At 49.0% G+C, this 12,500-nt stretch overlaps 1 protein-coding gene across 1 annotated transcript in view; it reads left to right on the plus strand.

The window, feature by feature from the left end:
* Positions 1-8,360: 8,360 nt before the first annotated feature.
* LOC112241707 (F-actin-uncapping protein LRRC16A) overlaps positions 8,361-12,500 on the plus strand; it is a gene marked incomplete at its 5' end in the record, with an annotated part of 149,015 nt that continues 144,875 nt past the window's right edge. The window contains 1 exon segment of the mRNA XM_042315244.1: positions 8,361-8,411. Coding sequence (XP_042171178.1) covers positions 8,361-8,411 — 51 coding nt within the window.

Here is a 12,500-nt window from a genome sequence, read left to right on the forward strand (position 1 = left end):
TCCATTTAATTAGACAGCGTGACAGTTGCTGTTGTCTCATAATGTTGTCAGTATTCCCTTTGTTTCCGTTGTAGTGAACATTTAATTGTCTTTGTGGTGAAAAAGGAGAAGAAAAAGAAAGGGGTTGTTTCTGCTGTGTTATATTGTCATGCTGAAGAGACCATCCAGGGATTGTTACTAGTTATCAGCTAAATGCTTTAATATCCTCTCACATTAATCAGCACCTGTCAAACAGCTGCTCTAGGGATCAGTTTATAATGGAGACGTTACATGATGGATTAATCAAACCAGATTTGGATTTGGTGAAAATGAGGTTTCATTTTGTTTCGCCGTTAGTAAGATGAGTCTAAATCACCTGTGGTGAAGCCCGCTAACTCTGTCAATCAACAGTAATATGAATAACACACACACACACACACACACACACACACACACACAGAGTCACGGTGCAGTAGGAGATATGAGAAGAGCAGATGTGTTATTTTCCTTCAGTCCTTCTTCATGTTTGGTTTGAGGTTACAGAGACAGGCTTTCTGGGACTGAGGCCCAACTGATCTGAACATTCAACCACTGTCTGTCTGTCTGTCCACACAGACACACACACACACACACACAAGTCTGTCTGTTCGGAAGCTGGACCTCGTTCATAAATATTTAGAAAAGGTTTGACAGTCAGGATAATCTGTGGAGGTGGAGGTTTGACAGTGAAGATAATCTGTGGGGTGGAGGTTTTGCCAGTCAGGATAATCTGTGGAGGTGGAGGTTTGACAGTCAGGATAATCTGTGGAGGTGGAGGTTTGACAGTGAGGATAATCTGTGGAGGTGGGGGTGGAGGTTTTGCCAGTCAGGATAATCTGTGGAGGTGGGGGTGGAGGTTTGCCAGTCAGGATAATCTGTGGAGGTGGGGGTGGAGGTTTGCCAGTCAGGATAATCTGTGGAGGTGGGGGTGGAGGTTTGACAGTGAAGATAATCTGTGGAGGTGGGGGTGGAGGTTTGACAGTGAGGATAATGTGTGGAGGTGGGGGTGGAGGTTTGACAGTGAGGTTAATCTGTGGAGGTGGAGGTTTGACAGTCAGTATAATCTGTGGAGGTGGAGGTTTGACAGTCAGTATAATCTGTGGAGATGGAGGTGGAGGTTTGACAGTGAGGATAATCTGTGGAGGTGGGGGTGGAGGTTTGACAGTGAAGATAATCTGTGGAGATGGAGGTTTGACAGTCAGGATAATCTGTGGGAGTGGAGGTTTGACAGTCAGGATAATCTGTGGGAGTAGAGGTTTGACAGTGAAGATAATCTGTGGAGGTGGAGGTTTGACAGTCAGGATAATCTGTGGAGGTGGGGGTGGAGGTTTGACAGTCAAGATAATCTGTGGAGGTGGAGGTTTGACAGTCAGGATAATCTGTGGGAGTGGAGGTTTGACAGTCAGGATAATTTGTGGAGGTGGGGGTGGAGGTTTGACTGTGGAGGTGGAGGTTTGACAGTCAGGATAATCTGTGGAGGTGGGGGTGGAGTTTTGATGGGTCAGGATATTCTGTGGAGGTGGAGGTTTGACAGTGAAGATAATCTGTGGGGGTGGAGGTTTGACAGTCAGGATAATCTGTGGAGGTGGGGGGTGGAGCTGGAGGTTTGACAGTCAGTATAATCTGTGGAGGTGGGGGTTGAGTTTTGATGGGTCAGGATATTCTGTGGAGGTGGGGGTGGAGTTTTGACAGTGAAGATAATCTGTGAGGTGGGGTGGAGGTTTGACAGTCAGGATAATCTGTGGAGGTGGGGGTGGAGGTTTGACAGTGAGGTTAATCTGTGGAGGTGGGGTTTGACAGTGGTATAATCTGTGGAGGTGGGGGTGGAGTTTTGATGGGTCAGGATATTCTGTGGAGGTGGAGGTTTGACAGTGAAGATAATCTGTGGGGGTGGAGGTTTGACAGTCAGGATAATCTGTGGAGGTGTGGAGCTGGAGGTTTGACAGTCAGGATAATCTGTGGAGGTGGGGGGTTGAGGTTTGACAGTCAGGATAATCTGTGGAGGTGGGGGTGGAGTTTTGACAGTCAGGATAATCTGTGAGGTGGGCTGTAGTTAGATTTGACAGTCAGGATAATCTGTGGGGTGGAGGTTTGACAGTCAGGATAATCTGTGGAGGTGGGGGGGGTGGAGGTTTGACACTGAGGTTAATCTGTGGACTGGGGGTGGAGGTTTGACAGTCAGGATAATCTGTGGGGGGTGGAGGTTTGACAGTCAGGATAATCTGTGGAGGTGGAGGTTTGACAGTCAGGGTAATCTGTGGGGGTGGAGGTTTGACAGTCAGGATAATCTGTGGAGGTGGAGGTTTGACAGTCAGGATAATCTGTGGGGTGGAGGTTTGACAGTCAGGATAATCTGTGGAGGTGGAGGTTTGACAGTCAGGATAATCTGGGTGGAGGTTTGACAGTCAGGATAATCTGTGGAGGTGGAGGTTTGACAGTCAGGATAATCTGTGGGGTGGAGGTTTTACAGTCAGGATCATCTGTGGGGTGGAGGTTTGACAGTCAGGATCAATCTGTGTGTAATGTTACTGTAGTTAGATGGACACACATATTCTACACACTGTACACGCACACTGTACACACACACACACACACTACACACTCTGTAGTACACTCTGTACACAGTCTTACACACACTGGCCACACTATACACACAGTTTAACACACTGTAGCACAGTTGTACAGTTTTACATAGTTGAACACACATGTTGTACACACACACACTGTACACACACACAGGCACAACACGCTGCCTGACCTTTAGATGGAATGTAGGTTTAGCCTGTGTTTACATCTCACAGTGATTAACCAAAAGCGGTTCAATGTAGTTTCTCTAGAGGATGAGTCAAGCCCAAACTGTGGGATGTAATAAGTTTCCAACAGGCCAATATTCTACATAGTTTAACAGATGTAGTAGGGAGTTTGTTTAGGCCAATATTTACATAATTTAACAGATGTTGTAGGGAGTTGTAGTTTCAAACAGGCAATATTCTACATAGTTTAACAGATGTAGTAGGGAGTTGTAGTTTCCAACAGGCCAATATTCTACATAGTTTAACAGATGTAGTAGGGAGTTGTAGTTTCCAACAGGCCAATATTCTACATAGTTTAACAGATGTAGTAGGGAGTTGTAGTTTCCAACAGGCCAATATTCTACATAGTTTAACAGATGTTGTAGGGAGTTGTAGTTTCCAACAGGCCAATATTCTACATAGTTTAACAGATGTAGTAGGGAGTTGTAGTTTCCAACAGGCCAATAATCTACATAGGTTAACAGATGTAGTAGGGAGTTGTAGTTTCCAACAGGCCAATATTCTACATAGGTTAACAGAAAAAGCATTTGCTGCACCTGCTATATTATCTGCAAATCTGTGTAGTGACCAAAAAAACTTTTATTTGAAAACGTGCCCTCTCTTTCTGTCACCCTGTGTGTGTGTGTGTGTGTGTGTGTGTGTGTGTGTGTGTGTGTGTGTGTTTTTCCAGGCCAAGGGTGTGTGGAGCTGAACCACACATTGATGTGTCTCTCTCTCTCTCTCTCTCAAGGGCCTCTGTGGTCTCTCCCCTGAACCCCTCCCTTGATCTCGTCGTCTCTCTCTGTCTCTCTCTCTCTCCCTCTCTGTCTCTCTCTCTCTCTCTCTGTCTCTCTCTCTCTCTCTCTCTCTCTCTCTCTCTCTCTCTCTCTCTCTCTCTCTCTCCCCCTCTCTCTCTCCCTCCCCCTGTCTCTCTCTCTCTCTCTCTCTCTCTCTGTCTGTCTCTCTCTCTCTCTCTCTCCCCCTCTCTCCCTCCCTCCCTCTCTCTCTCTCTCTCTGTCTCTCTCTCTCTCTCTGTCTCTCTCTCTCTCTCTCTCTCTCTCTCTCTGTCTCTCTCTCTCTCTCTTTCTCTCTCTCTCTCTCTCTCTCTCTCTCTCTCTCTCTCTCTCTCTCTCTCTCTCTCTCTCTCTCTCTCTCAATTCAATTCAATTCAAATGGCAAACATGTGTTAACATTACATTGCCAAAGCAAGTGAAATAGATAATAAAGTTTATCATTTGTGTTTATTCTTTGTGGATCTGTGTAATCTGAGGGAAATATGTCTCTCTAATATGGTCATACATTGGGCAGGAGGTTAGGAAGTTCAGCTCAGTTTCCACCTCATTTTGTGGGCAGTGAGCACATAGCCTGTCTTCTCTTGAGAGCCATGTCTGCCTACGGCGGCCTTTCTCAATAGCAAGGCTATGCTCACTAAGTCTGTACATAGTCAAAGCTTTCCTTAATTTTGGGTCAGTCACAGTGGTCAGGTATTCTGCCGCTGTGTACTCTCTGTGTAGGGCCAAATAGCATTCTAGTTTGCATTTTTTTGTTTTCTCATGATTTGGTTGGGTCTAATTGTGCTGCTGTCCTGGGGCTCTGTGGGGTGTGTTTGTGTTTGTGAACACAGCCCCAGGACCAGCTTGCTTAGGGGACTCTTCTCCAGGTTCATCTCTCTGTAGGTGATGGCTTTGTTATGGAAGGTTTGTGAATCTCTTCCTTTTAGGTGGTTGTAGAATTTAACAGCTTTTTTTTCAGGATTTTGATCATTTATATTTTGATAATTGGCCTCTGCATGTATTATTTGGTGTTTTTGCAGAATTCTGCCCCACCCTCCACCCTCCACACAAATCCTCTTCGCTGCACCAGCGTTGTGGCCATCTGGAGATGCTGCTCTGCGATTGGCTGAGAGGCCAGGGTGATGGCGGTGGTCGCAGATGGCTTATGGGCTGGTTTATGGCTTATAGTCCATTTAGGGGTCAGAACAGCCATGGAGGAGGGCCTGGGAGGAGGGCCTGGGAGGAGGGCCTAGGAGGAGTGTCTGGGAGGAGGGCCTGGGAGCATGTCCTGGGAGGAGGGCCTGGGAGCATGTCCTGGGAGGAGGGCCTGGGAGGAGGGCCTAGGAGGGCATGTCCTGGGAGCAGGGCCTGGGAGGAGTGTCTGGGAGGAGGTCCTGGGAGGAGGGGCCTGGGAGCATGTCCTGGGAGCAGGGCCTGGGAGGAGTGTCTGGGAGGAGGTCCTGGGAGCCTGGGGTCCTGGGAGCAGGGCCTGGGAGGGTGCAGGGCCTGCCTGGGGGGCCATGAAGGAGGGCTACTTGGAGGAGGGCTACTGTCTGACTGGCAGGGTGTGAAACCACCTGTCATAAATGACACTATTCAGTATATTCCTATAGGCACTGGTCACTACTGGGAAATGGGGGGCCATTTGATACACAGACTGTCAATGGTTAGAGAGAGAGACACACACAGACAGACAGACAGAGTCACTGGGCTGGTTACTCAGTAGTCACTGGGCTGGGTGCTCAGTAGTCACTGGGCTGGTTACTCAGTAGTCACTGGGCTGGGTGCTCAGTAGTCACTGGGCTGGGTGCTCAGTAGTCACTGGGCTGGTTAATCAGTAGTCACTGGGCTGGGTGCTCAGTAGTCACTGGGCTGGGTACTCAGTAGTCACTGGGCTGGGTGCTCAGTAGTCACTGGGCTGGGTGCTCAGTAGTCACTGGGCTGGTTACTCAGTAGTCACTGGGCTGGGTGCTCAGTAGTCACTGGGCTGGTTACTCAGTAGTCACTGGGCTGGGTGCTCAGTAGTCACTGGGCTGGGTGCTCAGTAGTCACTGGGCTGGTTGCTCAGTAGTCACTGGGCTGGTTACTCAGTAGTCACTGGGCTGGTTACTCAGTAGTCACTGGGCTGGGTGCTCAGTAGTCACTGGGCTGGGTGCTCAGTAGTCACTGGGCTGGGTGCTCAGTAGTCACTGGGCTGGTTACTCAGTAGTCACTGGGCTGGGTGCTCAGTAGTCACTGGGCTGGTTACTCAGTAGTCACTGGGCTGGTTACTCAGTAGTCACTGGGCTGGGTACTCAGTAGTCACTGGGCTGGGTGCTCAGTAGTCACTGGGCTGGGTGCTCAGTAGTCACTGGGCTGGGTGCTCAGTAGTCACTGGGCTGGGTGCTCAGTAGTCACTGGGCTGGGTGCTCAGTAGTCACTGGGCTGGCTCAGTAGTCACTGGGCTGGGTGCTCAGTATTTTGAGAGCTGCAGGTTTTCCTTTATTATCATGTTCAGACCAGGAAGAGATGACAGCAGAGTCACATCCTGTAATATGCTGTTGTCCCAGTACAGAGCAGCAGTCTCTGGATCTCTGTCTGCTGTGTGTTGAGTCAAGCAGAGATGAGCTCATTTACCACTGGGGGGGCCTCGATGACTGGAGCTCAGTACCTAAAGATTTACATTCATTGTCCTGTGACAGGCTGTATGAAAGCGTCTGTCTGTCTCTGGGCGGGAGTCACGTGTGTGACGATGCTGAGTCAGAGAAGGCCCCATGGCAGTAGCTAAAACAGGAACAACTCTGATTTGGGTGAACGACCTCATTTGAGTTGAGTATAATGACTCTCATTCCCAACCTAATTATGGAACTGAATCACTCTGTGGAGGACAGGGAACTGAATCAGGCAGATTATGGAGAAAAGAGATGTATTTTTCTGCATTCCAAATATGTATATATGGAATAGGGTTCCATTTCAACACAGTAGTCCACTATATAGGGAATAGGGTTCCATTTCAACACAGTAGTCCACTATATAGGGAATAGGGTTCCATTTGGAACACAGTAGTCCACTATATAGGGAATAGGGTTCCATTTGGAACACAGTAGTCCACTATATAGGGAATAGGCTTTCCATTTCAACTCAGTGGTCCACTATATAGGGAATAGGGTTCCATTTCAACACAGTAGTCCACTATATAGGGAATAGGGTTCCATTTCAACACAGTAGTCCACTATATAGGGAATAGGGTTCCATTTCAACACAGTAGTCCACTATATAGGGAACAGGGTTCCATTTGGAACACAGTAGTCCACTATATAGGGAATAGGCTTTCCATTTCAACTCAGTGGTCCACTATATAGGGAATAGGGTGCCATTTCAACACAGTAGTCCACTATATAGGGAATAGGGTTCCATTTCAACACAGTAGTCCACTATGTAGGGAATAGGGTTCCATTTGGAACACAGTAGTCCACTATATAGGGAATAGGGTTCCATTTGGAACACAGTAGTCCACTATATAGGGAATAGGGTTCCATTTCAACTCAGTGGTCCACTATATAGGGAATAGGGTTCCATTTCAACACAGTAGTCCACTATATAGGGAATAGGGTTCCATTTCAACACAGTAGTCCACTATATAGGGAATAGGGTTCCATTTCAACTCTGTAGTCCACTATATAGGGAATAGGGTTCCATTTCAACTCAGTAGTCCACTATATAGGGAATAGGGTTCCATTTCAACACATTAGTCCACTATATAGGGAATAGGGTTCCATTTGGAACACAGACATGGTGATGTGTGGTAATGGCCTGGTTTGGTTTAGAATCATAGATTTGTTTGTAAGGATTCTTCCTGAGAGTTAGAGAATATTCTGGTATTTTTCCTATTTTTAAAGAATTGTACACAAAACCATGAGTAATTGGTGCTCTTTAAAAGAGAGAGAGAAAGAGAGGAGAGAGAGAGAGCGAGAGCGAGAGAGAGCGATGAGGTGAGGCCACAGCACACAGAGGTTGTCTCTCTGAATCTAGTCAGGTCAGGGGGAGAGGAGACCCAGCAAGACGAGTCCATTCCTCTATCTCTCTCTCTTCTCTCACTTTGGCTTTCTCATTCTCTCTCCCCCCCCATTCTCTTCCCCCTGTTCTCAGGCCCTGTGGGGTCACTCTAAATGTCCCTCAGCCAAAACAAATATCCGTCACTGTCCTCTTCTGCTGGAAGGAGGCCATCTTGCCCAGGCCTTGTTTTTAAACATGACACAGTGGAAAACTTTTCCTTTTGACTCCGCTGGTGACTGGTGTGTTCCCCCATATCTTCCTCATTTTCCCCTTGGGGTTTTCCCCATCCTTCCCTGTTTCTGTTCTGTTCGATCAGACAAACTCAGCTGAATGTCAAGTCAGGAATGTGCTTGTCTGTTAGTGTTTTTCTCCTCAACATGTCACACGTGTTCAGAAAGGTATTTTCATCATGATCACCTTGTTGCTGCCTTGTAGTTGCTGTGTGATGTTCTACAGCTGCCTTGTAGTTACTGTGTGATGTTCTACAGCTGCCTTGTAGTTGCTGTGTAATGTTCTACAGCTGCCTTGTAGTTGCTGTGTGATGTTCTACAGCTGCCTTGTAGTTGCTGTGTGATGATCTACAGCTGCCTTGTAGTTGCTGTGTGATGATCTACAGCTGCTGTGTAGTTGCTGTGTGATGTTCTACTGCTGCCTTGTAGTTGCTGTGTAATGTTCTACAGCTGCCTTGTAGTTGCTGTGTGATGATTAACTTATTTTATTTTATTTTCTCTGTTTTCCTCAGGCTCTCTCATCTCACCGGGCCTTCCTTCTGACTGCACGCATCCCTAGCAAGGTAAGAACAGCCAGCTACAGCTCATAGGCCTGTCTCTTCTACGTCAACTAGAAAACTACTCTGGCCAGCCAGCTACAGCTCATAGGTGACCTAGGGTACTACTCTGGCCAGCCAACTACAGCTCATAGGCCTGTCTCTTCTAGGTCAACTAGGAAACTACTCTTACAGCTCATAGGTAACCTAGGTAACTTCTGGCCAGCCAGCTACAGCTCATACGCCTGTCTCTTCTAGGTAACCTAGGTAACTGCTCTGGCCAGCCAGCTACAGCTCATACGCCTGTCTCTTCTAGGTCAACTAGGTAACTACTCTGGCCAGCCAGCTACAGCTCATAGGCCTGTCTCTTCTAGGTCAACTAGGAAACTACTCTGGCCAGCCAGCTACAGCTCATAGGTCTGTCTCTTCTAGGTCAACCTAGGAAACTAGTCTGGCCAGCCAGCTACAGCTCATAGGCCTGTCTCTTCTAGGTCTGTCTCTTCTAGGTAACCTAGGTAACTGCTCTGGCCAGCCAGCTACAGCTCATAGGTCTGTCTCTTCTAGGTAACCTAGGTAACTGCTCTGGCCAGCCAGCTACAGCTCATAGGTCTGTCTCTTCTAGGTAACCTAGGTAACTGCTCTGGCCAGCCAGCTACAGCTCATAGGTCTGTCTCTTCTAGGTAACCTAGGTAACTGCTCTGGCCAGCCAGCCAGCTCTAGGTAACCTAGGTAACTGCTCTGGCCAGCCAGCTACAGCTCATAGGTCTGTCTCTTCTAGGTAACCTAGGTAACTGCTCTGGCCAGCCAGCTACAGCTCATAGGTCTGTCTCTTCTAGGTAACCTAGGTAACTACTCTGGCCAGCCAGCTACAGCTCATAGGCCTGTCTCTTCTAGGTCAACTAGGAAACTACTCTGGCCAGCCAGCTACAGCTCATAGGTCTGTCTCTTCTAGGTCAACTAGGTAACTACTCTGGCCAGCCAGCTACAGCTCATAGGCCTGTCTCTTCTAGGTAACCTAGGTAACTGCTCTGGCCAGCCAGCTACAGCTCATAGGTCTGTCTCTTCTAGGTAACCTAGGTAACTGCTCTGGCCAGCCAGCTACAGCTCATAGGTCTGTCTCTTCTAGGTAACCTAGGTAACTGCTCTGGCCAGCCAGCTACAGCTCATAGGTCTGTCTCTTCTAGGTAACCTAGGTAACTGCTCTGGCCAGCCAGCTACAGCTCATAGGTCTGTCTCTTCTAGGTAACCTAGGTAACTGCTCTGGCCAGCCAGCTACAGCTCATAGGCCTGTCTCTTCTAGGTAACCTAGGTAACTGCTCTGGCCAGCCAGCTACAGCTCATAGGCCTGTCTCTTCTAGGTAACCTAGGTAACTGCTCTGTGGTGGTTCTGATGGTGGTGGTTCTGATGGTGGTGGTTCTGATGGTGGTGGTTCTGACGGTGGAGGTTCTGACGGTGGTGGTTCTGATGGTGGTGGTTCTGACGGTGGTGGTTCTGATGGTGGTGGTTCTGATGGTGGTGGTTCTGACGGTGGTGGTTCTGATGGTGGTGGTTCTGATGGTGGTGGTTCTGATGGTGGTGGTTCTGATGGTGGTGGTTCTGACGGTGGTGGTTCTGACGGTGGTGGTTCTGATGGTGGTGGTTCTGATGGTGGTGGTTCTGACGGTGGTGGTTCTGACGGTGGAGGTTCTGACGATGGAGGTTCTGACGGTGGTGGTTCTGATGGTGGTGGTTCTGATGGTGGTAGTTCTGATGGTGGAGGTTCTGACGGTGGTGGTTCTGACGGTGGTGGTTCTGATGGTGGAGGTTCTGATGGTGGTGGTTCTGATGGTGGACCCTAGAGGATCACCTCCACTGGGTCCTAGAGGATCACCTAGAGGATCACCTCCACTGGGTCCTAGAGGATCACCTCCACTGGGTCCTAGAGGATCACCTCCACTGGGTCCTAGAGGATCACCTCCACTGGACCCTAGAGGATCACCTCCACTGGACCCTAGAGGATCACCTCCACTGGACCCTAGAGGATCACCTCCACTGGGTCCTAGAGGATCACCTCCACTGGGTCCTAGAGGATCACCTCCACTGGACCCTAGAGGATCACCTCCACTGGACCCTAGAGGATCACCTAGAGGATCACCTCCACTGGGTCCTAGAGGATCACCTCCACTGGACCCTAGAGGATCAACTCCACTGGACCCTAGAGGATCACCTCCACTGGACACTAGAGGATCACCTCCACTGGGTCCTAGAGGATCACCTCCACTGGACCCTAGAGGATCACCTCCACTGGACCCTATAGAGGATCACCTCCACTGGACCCTAGAGGATCACCTCCACTGGACCCTAGAGGATCACCTAGAGGATCACCTCCACTGGATCCTAGAGGATCACCTAGAGGATCACCTCCACTGGATCCTAGAGGATCACCTCCACTGGATCCTAGAGGATCACCTCCACTGGATCCTAGAGGATCACCTCCACTGGATCCTAGAGGATCACCTCCACAGGATCCTAGAGGATCACCTAGAGGATCACCTCCACTGGACCCTAGAGGATCACCTCCACTGGATCCCAGGTCACTGGGTGATAAGACAACAGTGTATTTACCAACCCACCCTGGAGTTGTCGATTGTCCACTGAACAGATTCTTACATTGAATCCTCATTACTTTGTTATCCTTCAATATACAGTAACTACAGCCAGAAGTACTGAAGTTAGTCCACAGAACGATGTTCATTGAATCCAGACTGAGGATGTCCTGGATCCTCTCATCAGTGTGTCTGACTATCACAGCCTGGACAGAGGAATGTACAGGATACTCTTATCAGTCTGTCTATCATGGCCTGGACAGAGAAATGTACAGGATACTCTTATCAGTCTGTCTGACTTTCACGGCCTACAGAGGATGCATTGTAGCAGTAGGAGAGGAGATTCTTCAGGTATAGATTAGTAGCCGTCTCTCAGGCCAGCGTAAAATCTGTTCCTCCCCTCCCACCCTCTCTCTCTAAGAGTTCAGGGTCTCTCTCTCTTTCTACACTCCTATCCTCTTTCTCTCTTTCTCCTCTCCTACCCTCTTTCTCTCTTTCTACACTCCTACCCTCTTTCTCTCTTTCTCCCCTCCTACCCTCTCTCTTTCTCTCTCTTTCTCCCCTCCTACCTCTCTCTCTCTCTCTTTCTCCCCTCCTACCCTCTCTCTTTCTCCCCTCCCACTCTCTCTTTCTCTCCCTTTCTCCCTTCCTACCCTCTTTCTTTCTCTCTCTTTCCCTACCCCTTTCTTCTCTCTCTTTCTCCCTCCTCTCTCTCTTTCTCCCATCCTACCCCCTCTCTCTTTCTCCCTCCTACCCTCTCTCTCTCTCTTTCTCCCCTCCTACCCTCACTCGCTCTTTCTCTTCCTTTCTCCCCTCCTACCCTCTCTCTTTCTCTCTCTTTCTCCCCTCCTACCCTCTTTCTTTCTCTCTCTTTCTCCCCTCCTACCCTCTCTCTTTCTCCCCTCCTACCCTCTCTCTCTCTCTTTCTCCCCTCCTACCCTCTCTCTTTCTCCCCTCCTACCCTCACTCGCTCTTTCTCTCACTTTCTCCCCTCCTACCCTCTCTCTTCTCTCTCTTTCTCCCCTCCTACCCTCTATCTCTCTCTCTTTCTCCCCTCCTACCCTATCTCTCTCTTACTCCCTCCTACCCTCTCTCTTTCTCTCTCTTTCTCCCCTCCTAATCTCTATCTCTCTCTCTTTCCCCCCTCCTACCCTATCTCTCTCTTACTCCCCTCCTACCCTCTCTCTCTCTCTCTCTCTCTCTCTCTCCATCAGAGGTATCTCTGCTGGGGCCTCTCAGGCTGTGGTTGTTTTGATAGCGTGCTGCGCTCCAGGCAGGCTTCAGCCTGTTTATGAAAATGGTGGAATTGATCTGACCCATCGTCTGGCTTTCTATCACCCTCGTCCTGTCCAGTTTCCTCATATCAGTCTGGTCTGGTGTCCTCTGATCAGTCTGGTCTGGTGTCCTCTGATCAGTCTGGTCTGGTGTCCTCTGATCAGTCTGGTCTGGTGTTCTCTGATCAGTCTGGTCTGGTGTTCTCTGATCAGTCTGGTCTGGTGTTCTCTGATCAGTCTTGTCTGGTTTCCTCTG

Source organism: Oncorhynchus tshawytscha, unplaced genomic scaffold (assembly GCF_018296145.1).
Source record: "Oncorhynchus tshawytscha isolate Ot180627B unplaced genomic scaffold, Otsh_v2.0 Un_contig_3918_pilon_pilon, whole genome shotgun sequence".
Lineage (NCBI taxonomy): Eukaryota > Metazoa > Chordata > Actinopteri > Salmoniformes > Salmonidae > Oncorhynchus > Oncorhynchus tshawytscha.